Here is a 16,410-nt window from a genome sequence, read left to right as displayed (position 1 = left end):
TAGATAGCTACTATGCTGCAACACAAAAAACATTCCTCAAAACTCAAGTGTATAAATTCTGTAAATGAAGAATTTGAATTCTGTACAATCTCTCTGAAATGGTGCACCACAAGTATGAGAAATCCTCTGGATTATTCTCCTGGAAAATAACCCATCTAACCCACTATCTTTCTACAGAAGAAACACTGGTTTTCCCAACATTCTGCTATCCTCCCAACTAGCTAACAACAATGTTGCTCTTTTTAAGTCTACCTTCAGCCAATCAAAGACTAACAGAGGTGACCTCAATGCCCTACTCAATACTGGCTGCTTATCAGCTCAGAATTTCTAGATTGCGGCAATCAACCCAAAAGTGGTAACAGTAAAGTTTTTCAAAAAGAGAAAAAGGAAGGCAAGGCAGGGCAAGAAATTCAGGAGAAAATGATTTTGGGACACTGCCTCAGAGAGAAAATGTTTATCAAAATTCATACTCTACATTTCTCACCTCTACAGTCTGTCCTACGAGCATAGGAAAATATCCAAATGAGGAAGGAAAGTTTACAGCAACACATTCAGATAAGAAAACTAAACTCAATGGTGGAAACAAAGGTCTTTAATAGTGATTTAAAGGTACATAAGAAACTCTCACTTCTAAAGGAGGAATCCCTAAAGGCACACAGGTTAGATCCACAATGTCTGAGCTAAGATATCAATGATGAAGGTCGTAGGTGAATGCCAAAGACTGCTTTTGCTGATTTACTCCAAGGAAAGGTTCCTGAGGAACTTTAAGTCTGAGGCCAACTTCATCACATCACATGCTCTGATATACATCTCAGGGGCTGTGCCAATAAAATGAGTTTCTTAATCCATATAGATATATTGCTTAGCAAAAAGAGATTTAAGGTTCCAGGATGCAGAGCAAAATGTTCCCTTTGATAATCTTGGAGAAGTCTAAAAGTCTCTAGGGGATTTAACTTGGTATTAACCACGAAGACCTTTTAGCAATGTGTTCCTAAAGCTGACGATATGGCTATTCCAAACTTTAAGTTTCATTCCTAGCAAAGAACCCAAAGTTTGGGTTTATCTTTACCCATGAAGGGTTGTCAAGAATGAGAAGTTTCCTGTCTGTGCATAGCATGCACTAATCTCCTCCTAAAGCCCAAGGCCATAAGGATATGAGTTTTCTTAAGAAGACAATGATGAGGTAAATTACCAGGAATACTATTAGATTGTAAAATGTCTAGAACTTTGGAAAGCTTCCACCTTGGATGCGGAGGAGAAAACTAGTCCCATTTGAAAGAAATACTGGAGAAGTTTTTCCAAAACTGGTTCCAATATATTCATAACAAGACCCAGAAATAAGAGTCTTGAAGGGCAATCTTGTATGAAATAATAGTGATGCTTTTCCCCTCCATCCAAGGGTCTGTAACTACATAACTCTCCAAAAACTGGAAGCCCCATCCTCAATTCAATATGTCCACCCAAACCAACAGAGAAGGCATTGGAGCTCTTCAAGGCATGGCTTTTGGAGGCTCTCTATGTTAGTTCACCAAACTAACGACATAAAGTTTTAAGGGAATTGCTCTTTAAAGATGTCTGCTTCTGCAGGAAAGAACTTATCTATCCAGAAGGTAACACATTTGGCCTCCAGACTCTCCATGTCATTGCACATGGCTGTATGACTAAATTTTCCCATAAGCAGCTCTCACTGTCACTGATGCTGAGACACCAAGGTCTAGAATCATAAGGCAGTCATAGCATATGCATAGTCCAAAACTTTGTTCCTGGGGTAAAGAGTACCAGTCTCAAAGTTCTATTGTTCCTGGGGTAAAGAGTACCAGTCTCAAAGTTCTAATCTACTTCCATACATGTAAAGTTCTGGCTGGGAAATGAATGGGGCCTATACCAAGCTGATGAAAATCTATATTTCTCTGAAGTATTCATGACTCAGAACCATTTTCTAGAACATTCCTCCTCTAAGATGAAATCACCAAAAAGTCATAGAAGTGATACAGAACTATTGCTTTAAAGGGTGTTAGTATCTTAGTGAAGCTGGGAAGCAATTATTCTTACATAAAAAATTGTGAAACTATAAATAAACTCAGTGATACCACCTTTAACTGCCGGTCTGTGTACCAATTCTGAATGTCAAAAGCTTTCTCATTCTTGAATGAACTGTGAAGTATCAGTAAGCATCCTTGGAATGATGGTCCAGTTTTTAACTAGGTTTGGTGGATGCTCTGTAAAATGGTTATTTGAACCTGTGTTTCAGTGTGTAAGTATTCAGAAAAGACATATCCAAAATATTCTTTTCCTGTGAATTCCCTTTATTTTACGGTAAGAGACTAACAAAAACTGGTCCTACTGGGGGCTTGATGAAGTAACCGCCCATCATCTACAACATGTATTTGTGTAAAAGCTACATCAGGGGATGTCCTAAAATTTTCCTTGAGAGGGGTAGCAGAGATTCCTGTTATTGAACTTCCAAAAGTCTCAGAAGTTCTAGGGTTAATCTCTAACTTGGGAAAGACATGAGAGGGTAGAAAGCTCCATAGCTTCAAGGTGTAGGGAAAGAAACAGTTATCAAAATGGCCCACCCTTGAGTTGCCAACAAGCACAGAGTAATCATGGGATGCAGCAGCTTGCCAAGCATTACATAGTCTAGTTAATGGTGGGGACACATAAGTCAGTTCTTGGGAGCAAAAACCAATGTAATACCTGAAGAAGAGGGAAAGTGAATCAACATTGCATCATAGGGCAAGCAGGTTAAGTTTTGAAGTTAGCCTGAGAAAGTTTATATGTTGGACCACTTTCAACTCAACTTTGTCAAGTAAGAATGCAGGGATAAAGCTGCCCCAGATGTGAAAGCAGGACTCCATATAACAATAGTTCAATCCTTTGTATAAATAAAGCAACTGTTCATAGGAAAGAGGAATTTCAATGTCTAAACAGGACTCCCAGTTTCTTAGAGGCAAACTTAGCTATTTCCATAACCTGGGGCTAAACTGAATGCTCTGTCAGTGATGAACATATTTCAAAACTGACAAATACAATGGCAAACAATGTTTCAAAAATGCCAAGGGTAAAATCTGGTGTTTCTTCATCCAATGATTATGTGTCTACAGGGCTCTGCAACAGATTAGGATTAGCCAGAAAATCCTGAAACAATGACCAAACCACATTAACAATAAATCATACCCTTAGCCCATTCACTGTAGCCAGAGAACATACATTCATATTTTTGGAGTCAGTCACTTCTACCTGGGGCAAAACATACAGCCACTAAAGCTTATAGTGGCATCCTAAACAATATCATCAGATGCTGCTGCCTAAATTTTTTCCATACACTGATCAGTCTAAGCGGAAATATCATCAAAGCCTATAAAAGATCTGCACCCCTCACATCATGTAATAATCTGGGATGCTCCGATGTTCTTGCAATAACATAATAAATACAAGTGACAATGGCCCACCAGTAAGTATATTTGTTCATGAAAAAATGTAAAAAAATTACACATATCACTATGTATGCCTGACAGTATTTCTGGCATACTTCTTATGCCTGGTAGCAGAGCAATCTAAGTTGAAAGGCATGTGGCAAACATTATGTGTCACCAAGCAGAGGGCTTGGGAAGCGAGTCAGTTGTAGTTCACTGATGATACTGCGCTGATGGCTGATTCGAGTGAGAAACTGCAGAAGTTGGTGACTGAGTTTGGTAAAGTGTGCGAAAGAAGAAAGCTGAGAGTAAATGTGAATAAGAGCAAGGTAATTAGGTTCAGTAAGGTTGAGAGACGAGTAAATTGGGAGATAAATTTTGATGGAGAAAAACTAGAGGAATTGAAGTGTTCTAGACATCTGGGAGTGGATTTAGCAGAGGATGGACCCATGGAAGTGGAAATGAGTCACAGGGTGAGGGAAGGGGTGAAGGTTCTGGGAGCGTTGAAGAATGTGTGGATGGCCAGAACGTTATCTCAGAGAGCAAAAATGGGTATGTTTGAGGGAATAGTGGTTCCAACAATGTTATATGGTTGTGAGGCATGAGCTATAGATAGGGTTGTGCGGAGGAGGGTGGATGTGTTGGAAATGAGATGTTTGAGGACAATATGTGTTGTGAGGTGGTTTGATCGATAAGTAATGAAAGGGTATGAGAGATGTGTTGTAATAAAAAGAGTGTGGTGGAGAAAGCAGAAGAGGGTGGATTGAAATGGCTTGGTCACATGGAGAGAATGAATGAGAAAAGATTGACAAAGAGATGTATGTGTCAGAGTTAGAGGGAACTAGAAGAAATGGGAGACCAAATTGGAGGTGGAAGGATGGAGTGAAAAAGATTTTGAGTGATCGGGCCTCAACATACAGAAGAGTGAAAGGCATGCAAGGAATAGAATGAACTGGAACAATGTGGTATACCGGGGTCAACGTGCTGTCAATGGACTGAACTAGGGCATGTGAAGCGTCTGGGGTAAACCATGTAAAGTTTTGTGAGGCCTGGATGTGGAAAGAGAGCTGTGGTTTCGGTGCATTACACATGATAGCTAGAAACTGAGTGTGACTGAATGTGGCCTTTGTTGTCTTTTCCTAGTGCTACCACGTGTGTGCAGGGGGAGGGGGTGCCATTTCATGTGTGGCGGGTTGGCAACAGGAAAGGATGAAGGAAGCAAGTGTGGATGTGTACATGTGTATATATGTATATGTCTGTGTATGTATATATATGTATACATTAAAATGTATAGGTATGTATATATGTGTGTGTGGGCGTTTATGTATATGCATGTGTATGTGGGTGGGTTGGGCCATTCTTTTATCTGTTTCCTTGTGCTACCTCGCTATACCGGGAGACAGCGACTAAGTATAATAAAATAAATAGAAAAATAAATAATGTATAGATACGAACTTTTTGGCAGCTCCTTCATCAGCACTTGCTGCTTCACCTGTGACTCAAACACTGTGCAAACTATATCTTCTCTTAAATCTATTGAACCAACCATGACTTGCTATGAAGTTCTCAATGTAATCCTCTCCTGCTTGCTCCTTCAAAGTAGTACACATTTTTAGATTTGATCTTCCATCCACAGCTTCAACAACTTTTCCACTTTGTGGATGGGCCCTTGTCATGGCTTTGTTATTATTGTAGACTTTATAAATGCTGCACCTTTCACTACTTCATGTATTTTTTCTTTCACCTTTAAAATTGTGGAGACTGTTGAATGGGACAACTGTAGATCATGTGCAATCACATTAACTTTTTTTCCTCTTCCATAATGGGTGATTACCTTCATTTTTAATTCCTCAGCTTCTCGACATATCCATCAACATGAGATGGGTTTTCCTCCTGCTCTTCATCTTCTTTAATGCAAAAATGGTTTAATCCAGCATGAAAATTCGTTAGATTCACTTGAATAATGCGTGCTTACTGAATGGCAACTGACAGTGAGAAATGAGAGAGATGCTGTGATGTACACAATGGTGGGATCATCAGACATTCTCTACCATAAGCATGCAGCTGTTGGCACTGGGGACATACGACCAAATGTACTTTTCATTTCTACGTATATTTTCATTTATGTTTTTTCTGGTCATACACAAGGATGGTCATAAGTTGTATAAAATATGTATGGGAGCATCTGTATAGCATTAATGGGGTGGCCTTAACTAGAGCCTCAGCTGCCTGTGCCATCTCAGTTAACTTAAAAAAAAATGGAAGTGATTCCATCATAAATATCAACAGCACCAATAAAATCTCCCTTAGTCGGAAAATTGATTGCAGAAATAAACCAATATTCAATTCATCTGCTGCTAGGACCATACAGCTGCTTTGCTCACATCCAGCACCTTCTAGCCATTGCTCTGTCATGGGTGTGACAAGTATATTTCAACAAGAATATCGATAACTAAGATAAATCAATTCTAAAACACTTTACTTCCTTCAGTTTTTCTCCATTTAAACTTACCTCCCAATTGACTTGACCCTCAACCCTATTGTACCTAATAACTTTGCTCTTATTCACATTTACTCTTAACTTTCTTCTTCCACACACTTTACCAAACTCAGTCACCAGCTTCTGCAGTTTCTCACATGAATCACCCACCAGTGCTGTATCATCAGCAAACAACAACTGACTCACTTCCCAAGCTCTCTCATCCACAACAGACTACATACTTGCCACCTCTTTCCAAAACTCTTGCATTCACCTCCCTAACAACCCCATCCATAAACAAATTAAACAACCATGGAGACATCACACACCCCTGCTGCAAACCTACATTCACTGAGAACCAATCACTTTCCTCTCTTCCTACACGTACACATGCCTTACATCCTAAATAAAAACTTTTCACTGCTTCTAACAACTTGCCTCCCACACCATATATTCTTAGTACCTTCCACAGAGCATCTCTATCAACTCTATCATATGCCTTCTCCAGATCCATAAATGCTACATACAAATCCATTTGCTTTTCTAAGTATTTCTCACATACATTCTTCAAAGCAAACACCTGATCCACACATCCTCTACCACTTCTGAAACCACACTGCTCTTCCCCAATCTGATGCTCTGTACATGCCTTCACCCTCTCAATCAATACCCTCCCATATAATTTACCAGGAATACTCAACAAACTTATACCTCTGTAATTTGAGCACTCACTCTTATCTCCTTTGCCTTTGTACAATGGCACTATGCAAGCATTCCACCAATCCTCAGGCACCTCACCATGAATCATACATACATTAAATAACCTTACCAATCAGTCAACAATACAGTCACCCCCTTTTTTAATAAATTGCAGTGCAATACCATCCAAACCTGCTGCCTTGCCGGCTTTCATCTTCCGTAAAGCTTTTACTACCTCTTCTCTGTTTACCAAATCATTCTCCCTAACCCTCTCACTTTGCACACCACCTCGACCAAAACACCCTGTATCTGCCACTCTATCATCAAACACATTCAACAAACCTTCAAAATACTCACTCCATCTCCTTCTCACATCACCACTACTTGTTATCCCCTCCCCATTAGCCCCCTTCACTGAAGTTTCCATTTGCTCCCTTGTCTTATGCACTTTATTTACCTCCTTCCAAAACATCTTTTTATTCTCCCTAAAATCTAATGATACTCTCTCACCCCAACTCTCATTTGCCCTCTTTTTCACCTCTTGCACCTTTCTCTTGACCTCCTGCCTCTTTCTTTTATACATCTCCCACTCATTTGCATTTTTTCCCTACAAAAATCGTCCAAATGCCTCTCTCTTCTCTTTCACTAATAATCTTACTTTTTCATCCCACCACTCACTACCCTTTCTAATCAACCCACCTCCCACGCTTTTCATGCCACAAGCATCTTTTGCGCAAGCCATCACTGCTTCCCTAAATACATCCCATTCCTCCCCCACTGCCCTTACCTCCTTTGTTCTCACCTTTTTCCATTCTGTACTCAGTCTCTCCTGGTATTTCCTCACACAAGTCTCCTTCCCAAGCTCACTTACTCTCACCACCCTCTTCACCCCAACATTCTCTCTTCTTTTCTGAAAACCCATACAGGAAGTAAAGTGTTTTAGATATCTGGGAGTGGATCTGGCAGCGGATGGAACCATGGAAGCGGAAGTGAATTATAGGGTGGGGGAGGGGGTGAAAATCCTGGGAGCCTTGAAGAATGTTTGGAAGTCGAGAACATAATCTCGGAAAGCAAAAATGGCTATGCTTGAAGGAATAGTGGTTCCAACAATGCTGTATGGTTGCGAGGCGTGGGCTATGGATAGAGTTGTGCGCAGGAGGGTGGATGTGCTGGAAATGAGATGTTTGAGGACAATATGTGGTGTGAGGTGGTTTGATCGAGTAAGTAATGTAAGGGTAAGAGAGATGTGTGGAAATAAGAAGAGCGTGGTTGAGAGAGCAGAAGAGGGTGTTTTGAAATGGTTTGGGCACATGGAGAGAATGAGTGAGGAAAGATTGACAAAGAGGATATATGTGTCGGAGGTGGAGGGAACGAGGAGAAGTGGGAGACCAAATTGGAGGTGGAAAGATGGAGTGAAAAAGATTTTGAGTGATCGGGGCCTGAACATGCAGGAGGGTGTAAGGCGGGCAAGGAATAGAGTGAATTGGATCGGTGTGGTATACCGGGGTCGACGTGCTGTCAATGGATTGAATCAGGGCATGTGAAGCGTCTGGGGTAAACCATGGAAAGTTCTTTGGGGCCTGGATGTGGAAAGGGAGCTGTGGTTTCGGGCATTATTACATGACAGCTAGAGACGGATTGTGAACGAATGGGGCCTTTGTTGTCTTTTCCTAGCGCTACCTCGCACACATGAGGGGGGAGGAGGATGTAATTCCATGTGTGGCGAGGTGGTGATGGGAATAAATAAAGGCAGACAGTATGAATTATGTACATGTGTATATATGTATATGTCTGAGTGTGTATATATATGTGTACATTGAGATGTATAGGTATGTATATTTGCATGTGGACGTGTATGTATATACATGTGTATGGAGGTGGGTTGGGCCATTTCTTTTGTCTGCTTCCTTGCGCTACCTCGCAAACGCGGGAGACAGCGACAAAGCAAAATATATATGATATATAAGATAAATCAAGACTGCTACGGAGATTAGGTAGGTTTTCAAAGAGTCAGTTCATGTTTAACAAGTCAACTGCCCACGTCTAATGTAATCAATCCCACTATTTTTGGTGTACAGCTACCACTATCACTTTACTTAACATCAATTCATCCATCTATCTATCTTTTTTTTTTTCTGCTTTGTCGCTGTCTTCCGCGTTTGCGAGGTAGCGCAAGGAAACAGACGAAAGAAATGGCCTAACCCACCCCCATACACATGTATATACATACGTCCACACACGCAAATATACATACCTACACAGCTTTCCATGCTTTACCCCAGACACTTCACATGCCCTGATTCAATCCACTGACAGCATGTCAACCCCGGTATACCACATCGATCCAATTCACTCTATTCCTTGCCCTCCTTTCACACTCTTGCATGTTCAGGGCCCCGATCACACAAAATCTTTTTCACTCCATCTTTCCACCTCCAATTTGGTCTCCCACTTCTCCTCGTTCCCTCCACCTCCGACACATATATCCTCTTGGTCAATCTTTCCTCACTCATTCTCTCCATGTGCCCAAACCATTTCAAAACACCCTCTTCTGCTCTCTCAACCACGCTCTTTTTATTTCCACACATCTCTCTTACCCTTACGTTACTTACTCTATCTATCTATCTATAACTCTGGCACTTGTTCTCAAATGAAACTCCCTCATGGGTTGGCCCTGGCAATGGAGTCTCCATACCTAGTAAACTTCAATAAAACATGTTATTGTATTCTATAAACACTACACCAGCATTGTAGAACAAAATTACTCAATAATCAAAGCTAGCAGCAATGCAGAACTAATCTTGACACTTACATTACATCTTTTGGGTGCATCCATAGTTGCTAAGAACTCCTAACACAGATAGCAAAATATCAATTGACATCTTATTCAAAATTCAGCTAACGAGGTGAGCATGAGCCATGCATTATGGGCCTAATGCAGTATAAGGGTAGAGTCCATGGTATCACACAGTTAGAGGTAATCACAGATGTGATTTATTTTAAATGTGGTAGAAGTGTATAACCACACAGAGAAAGAATCATAACTTGCTTTACAGCCAGCTGATTCACAAATAACGCCACAAATACTGACAGCCCAGTTGGCAGTGGTGCACCAGCTATTGTGTCCCACTTGACCACACTAATATCTCATCATGATTTCCCAATGTACACAGAGATTGGCTGTAATCAGCACAGAACATAAGCCTGAACCTACAAACACATCTTACTTGCAAGCTGTCGGTAATGTATCTAACAACAGCACCAAAGACCAAAAAGTTAGTTAGTTCTAGCTTTTCGGTAATGCTTTCTATCAGTAGATGGCTATTATACAAGTTCCTAAACTGGGATGGCATGAGTCAATATTATGATCACACTGTCAGCCTAGAGTTCATTCAATCCCACATAGTGAAAATTGGGGGTATTTCCCGTCTAACTGGCTCATTCAAAGATTACTTTGCTGTGTAAGGTGACTCAGTTTATGAAAACAACCTGACCAGTTGACTACGAAAAAGCAACCCTGTAAAAGTCTGGGTTCAATATATGGTTTATCCAATATAAGCAAAAGGTGATAAGACACTTACCCAATTCTAATGCCTGAACTTTATTGATGTTAACAGATGAACTGTAGACTGAAAGTGAAAGAGAGCAACTCTAGTCGATAAAAGAGGGAGATATACTGAAGTAAGCTGTTGCCATATATCAAAGACTATAGCAACATGGCAGAGCATTGTAAATGTTGTTTACTAACCACTGACTTTCAGATGCTGCCAATATAGATGAGGTTATTATACTTTTATTTAGGACTTTTCAAATACTGTCAATACACTTCTTTTTTAACTTTTCACTTAAAATGTCCAAAAGCAAAGCCTGAAAAGAGGTCTGTGTACAGGTGGCCTCAGCTCACTGTAAAATTTAGCAAATACAAGATGAATACTTTAATTAGTGGTCACAAAATGTTTAAAAGATAAATATTTGAAACATACTTTGCTGCAGATATCTAGTTCAGGAAAGAAAACACAAAAGAAGAAATACTTTTACTAAAAATAAATAATTCAAACAAAAGTGTTCTTTTTTTACATCCTACCTTAGTTTTGTTCCAAAGTTGTAATTCTGCCAAGACAAAGGGAACTTCAGCAGCAACCTCAACAACAATGCTGAACATCATAAACATTACCCCAGCATTATAGTTTGTTGTTACAGTTTCTGGTGGCCTCTCCATCATGTATGACCAAACATACCATCCCAGCACACATATAGGTCCAGACACTAATGTTCTGTAGGATTCAAAATTAATATTTAGCACCTATAAATTTTTCAAAATCATTATTTTTCAGTCTTGCACTCTTACCAAAGAATACTGGACCCCTAGTTTACATTCAGCTTTGCAGAGGAAGATCAGAGAGATATAAATGAAGCTGCCAAATACCTCGAACCATCAGAAAAAGGGGATTACAAAAAGAAGGGACTAACTGAAACTGGTGGTGAAATCCTGAGTTCATTTGGGTATGCTACGGAGAAAGGTGTGCATGCTGTCCACTCCAAAGTAAAAGATATTATCTCAAGGATAGACTCACAAGAAAAACCAGTTAACACATCTATACTCATGTCACAAAAATTAATGAGATAAGCAAAGCAATAGTAATTTGGAATCATGCTCATCGAGCAATCAATTGAGTGGCTGTTGTGTCAGTCGTAGATGTATTTTTCAACCAAACAAACTATCTGTCCACCATTTCATCACCTTCCTGTCAAACATAATGTGGGCTAATGAAGATAAGGTTAACACAATTTCAGTGCCATTCTGCACACTTACTGGATTGTCGACCTGGAACCTACGACCAATCTACAACAAGGAGGAGGACATCAAAGAGAGAGAGGGGTCCCTGAGTCTTGACAAGGAGAGGGAGGGGTTCCTGAGTCTTAGCAAGGAGAGGGAGGGGTCCCTGAGTCTTAGCAAGGAGAGGGAGGGGTCCCTGAGTCTTAGCAAGGAGAGGGAGGGGTCCCTGAGTCTTAGCAAGGAGAGGGAGGGGTTCCTGAGTCTTAGCAAGGAGAAGGAGGGGTCCCTGAGTCTTAGCAAGGAGAGGGAGGGGTCCCTGAGTCTTAGCAAGGAGAGGGAGGGGTCCCTGAGTCTTAGCAAGGAGAGGGAGGGGTTCCTGAGTCTTAGCAAGGAGAAGGAGGGGTCCCTGAGTCTTAGCAAGGAGAGGGAGGGGTCCCTGAGTCTTAGCAAGGAGAGGGAGGGGTTCCTGAGTCTTAGCAAGGAGAGGGAGGGGTCCCCGAGTCTTAGCAAAGGAGAGGGAGGGGTCCCTGAGTCTTAGCAAGGAGAGGGAGGGGTCCCTGAGTCTTAGCAACGAAAGGGAGGGGTCCCTGAGTCTTAGCAAGGAGGGAGTGGTCCCTAAGTCTTAGCAAGGAAAGGGAGGGGTCCCTGAGTCTTAGCAAGGAGGGGGTGGTCCCTGAGTCTTAGCAAGGAGAGGGAGGGGTCCCTGAGTCTTAGTATCTTCTACTGGAAGTCTCAACTGTCAAAGACATCCTGCTAGTTAGTACACCTTTCAAAGGTAAATTTCATTACATGCTTTACCACCTTATCCCCTTCCCATCAATTTACAGGAATACCATTCACAGCAATGCTGTCATTTCCAGAGACTGGTTTTGCTTTCTAAAGTTCTGACAACTGCTTCCTATCCAACCACAGAGGATACACGTATTTGTTTGAGGGTAGTTGACAGAATCTGGCTCTGCTATGCCTATTACCTAATGGTCCACCCAGTGGTGGAAGATACTTATAAGTTAGCAATCATCAGAAATTCTAATTCAGTTGAAAAATGCACTTCGCTGTAAGAACCAGCATAGTCCCACACCATGCACATTTTAATCATGCCATGTATGTACATCTTTTAAACTTTAGAGTCTAAAGGAAGGAATTACATTACATCATATGCTAGGGCAGTTATTCAGTTACCTCTGCTGCTTGAGGATTGTACATCACATGATTTTTGTACTCAGTGAAGAAAAAATATATTTCATCCAGTTCAAAAAAGATAACATAGTATACATGACACTTAAAAAACCATACAAACCTGGCACATTAAATGCGTTGGATGTGGAGTATGTGACTTTGGGCCATAATATTTCACATTTACCCATTAAAAACTAAACTGTGAATTGTGAATTAAGTTAATATGAAGCCTGTAAAAAATCTAAGTTTTCATTTACTTTCTTTTTCAGTGCTTTATCAAATATTTCCCAGGTGCAATTTAATTTTCTTACAATCTATTAGTGCTTTGCTTACATGCTGTTTCCAGCTCCCTTCTAGCAGAGGTGATTTGCTTCATAAAATTCGAAGCACATTTCAACTGACCTACGTTAAGTCTCATGTACTTCATTAATTATTCTGTATCTTACTGTATTTGCATAACAAAATATCTTGGTATACCTGTCATGTATATACATGTGTATGTGGGTGGGTTGGGCCATTCTTTGTCTGCTTCCTTGGGCTACCTTGCTAACACGGGAGATGGCGATTAAGTATAATAAAAAACTATCATTATTCTATAAATATCTACATATGTTTGTAATACAGGAATTTTATGATTTTTATCTTAGGGAGAACATCTATCTTTTGCTCTGGATTTTATTGCTTACTATCTGGTAGACATGACTACTATTTGTGTGATATGGGGAGAGAGTTTTACCCTCATGTTGCTTAGTCTCTTACCTTTGTATAACTGTACCATGTCTTTATTCTTATGTATGGATGCACATACACACACACACACACACACACCAAGCTTATGACAGGTACCCATTTTATCAACCAGCTCCAAGGGGAAGATGAACAGCCACAACCAGGATTTTAACCTATGTGAGTTCAATCTCAGGCAGCCAGTGCATGTGTGACGTTGAGTAATGCTAACCGGTATACCGTGGAGGTCCGATTACTTTGTCTTGCCTACTGTGTTCTATGCTTTTGCTACCTTTTGACAGTTTTCCTTTTCATTCTGAGGGCACCTATCCTAAGCTCCTCATCCCATGTTTGGATTTAGTACTTATGGATGTCCTCCACCCTTAAAGTGGAGCGGGGAAAACTTTACAACGATGTATAATAAAATCATCACTTACCCAATCCATACTAGGTTAATGACCTTGTGGATCTCCTTTGATCCTTTGGAACTCAAAGCTGCCCGCCTGAAGGCCTCACGTGACAAAAGCAGTCCCGTTGAATACAGCAAATGCAGCCTTACAGTCATCACTGCAAACACCTCCTGGCTGACATGGCGCACAATGAATGCATTCAGGATAAAAGATGTGATCCTTAATCCAACCTTGAAAAGAGGTATACTTCATCAAAATCAAAGAGCAGATGTATCAGTCTATGCTACAAATTCATGTATGATCTTAAGAGTAAACATACATTGTTCTTCATAACCTTAAATCACACCAGATCTTGATAATTAAATCAATGTAACATGCTGAAGAACAATAAAGGAGCAAAAAATCAAGTGGGGAAAGAGGTCATGGTGAAGGCATCGGAGAGAGAGAAGCATGTGTGGTGAAAGTAGCTAACATTAGAAAATTAGAAAGGAAGGCTCAAAAAGTAATAATCCTTGTGGCTCAGAGGGTAACAATCTGTGTGTCTTGTGCTTCCTTGTAAAAATACAGGTTTGAAAAAATTGGAAAAAACTTTCTCTTCAAGGCAGTGTTCCACGAGCATAAGAGATAAATATCTCTTGGAAAATTAGAGGAAGGACCTTCCAATCCTGAGCACTGTTATCCACTCAGCCAGGGCAGTGGCAGCTGTCTTGTTCTGCACCCATCTTTGGCCAATCACAGACCACCACAGAGATAATGTCACTGACCTACTTACTTCCAGCAGCTCAGCATCTCAGAATTCGATGATCATGGCTGTCAGCTTAAAAGCAGTTACTGCTGGTAAAGAGAAAGATTTCTGAAAAAAGAGATGACATGGCAGGGTAACAAAACCAAGATAACATGTTCACGGGAAACCACTTCAGAGATAAAAGGTTATTCAATTTTCACAACCTACATTGCTCTCCTCTGTAGTCTTGTCCCAAAAGAATGACAGCAAACACACCTGATGGAGGAGGGTATGAAGACAATTATGATAAGAAAAAACACTGAATCCAAAGGTAAAAAGATATACTTTCAACAATGAATCAGAGGTACAATGAAATCTGTAACTCATGAAGGAAGAATTCCTCAGTGCCACACAGGATAGATCCACAATGTCTTAACTAAGGTACTAGCCGATGCAGGTGGTAATGAGTACCAAACACCCTTTCTCTTGATTTCCTCCAACAAATGATTTCTGATCAAGGTTAAAGCAGAGGCCATCTTCTTCACATCATATGCTCTAAAGCACAGGTTGAGTCAATAAAACATGTTTCATAATATACAGAGAGCTGTTCACCAAATGGAGTTTCAAGATTCCACAGCACAAATGCATGATTCCCTCAATAATCTCTGGGGAAGTCCAAATGGTCTGTAAGAGATCAGACTGGGCTTAAGGCATGATACTCTCTTAAGTCTTCGAAAAATGGATGACAAGAGGGCTATTTCTAAATCTAGTAAATTTAGCAAATTCATTCCTAGAAAAAAATCTAGGGTTTGGGCTTATCTTCACCTATAACAGACTGTCACCAAAGACAAGAAAACTCTTGTATCTGGACATAATGTGTAATTCACTAACTCTCTTTCCAGAACCCAGGCTATAAGGGGAAGAGTTTCCAAAAACCGATAATGACTTGGAAACTCCCACCACAGTGGAGAAGATACCAGTTGCTCTTGAAAGGAAAAAAGTTGGAGAGTATATTCAAAACAAAGGCTGTCAAATTATTGACCAAAATCTGGTGATAAGGATTCTTGATGGGCACTCATCATACGAGTCAATACTGATACCAGTCTTACTCTTATCATGAGAAAGGCTGGGAAAGATCTCCAATGTAAGGCTTCAGTCACATCTAAGACATCAGATTCTTTAAAGGTCTGAAGGTTTTCCAAATCAATCAGTAATGTCTTTGACTACAGGGATGAATGTTATGTTCATGGCCAATTATTAGGCATTCTCTAAACCCTTACCTGTAGAAGTGTTTGAGTGAATCTACTTCCAAAACTCACATATTTCAGAACTTCGAGGTTGGGGCACAGGAAAAATACTCAGATAGTCTAGAAGAAACCAAGATATCAACCAAGTACGGCATAGCTGTAGGAGTTTCTACCACTATGATTGTCTGTCCCACTTTGGGACCAATGGCATTTCTAAATCTCAAAATCCATTTAGTTTGATAACTTTTCCAAGGTGTACTGAAAGAATAGATGAATCTGGTTCCATTAATTCCAGTCTAAGAATAGATTACCTGATGCAGCTGTCCTACATCATTAACTGGAGATATATACAGGGATAGTGGCTAATTGGTTCTGGTGGCAAAGAGATCCACATGGGGTGCCATGCCTAAGAAAAGATCCAAATGAAAGCCTCATTTTTGAAGGTATTTCTATTGATACTATGCTTGATCTTAACTGGGGATCAACCTAAACACTGCATACTCTTTGGAGGAGCCTATGTCCAAAGGCTATGGCCTTTAGACACAGTGAGGGAGATGATCTTTTCCACTAACTTTAAGAGAGGCAGAAATTTGCAAGAACCCTGTTTATCAGCCAAGGGGCACCCATTTTATATATAGTCTATTAGAAATAAAAATTCCACATACAGGACCCACATAATTCTTGTCATGGAAGGACTCCTGTAACTCTATCCAAGAACTTGCTCATGCTTACCCCTTTCAAAGAATGGAAGACACA

At 40.4% G+C, this 16,410-nt stretch overlaps 1 protein-coding gene across 1 annotated transcript in view; it reads right to left on the bottom strand.

The window, feature by feature from the left end:
• Positions 1–16,410, bottom strand: part of LOC139748647 (man(5)GlcNAc(2)-PP-dolichol translocation protein RFT1) — a 105,536-nt gene that overhangs the window by 72,157 nt on the left and 16,969 nt on the right. Inside the window, exons 3-4 of the mRNA XM_071661895.1 lie at positions 13,711–13,913; positions 10,679–10,868 (exon numbers count right to left, since the gene is read on the bottom strand). Of these exons, the coding sequence (XP_071517996.1) occupies positions 10,679–10,868; positions 13,711–13,913 (393 nt within the window). The remainder of the gene's footprint in view (positions 1–10,678; positions 10,869–13,710; positions 13,914–16,410) is intronic.

The sequence above is a fragment of the Panulirus ornatus genome, chromosome 5, assembly GCF_036320965.1.
Source record: "Panulirus ornatus isolate Po-2019 chromosome 5, ASM3632096v1, whole genome shotgun sequence".
NCBI classification, from domain to species: domain Eukaryota; kingdom Metazoa; phylum Arthropoda; class Malacostraca; order Decapoda; family Palinuridae; genus Panulirus; species Panulirus ornatus.
Note: the sequence above shows the minus strand (reverse complement) of the source record. Positions and strands in the feature narration are given on the sequence as shown.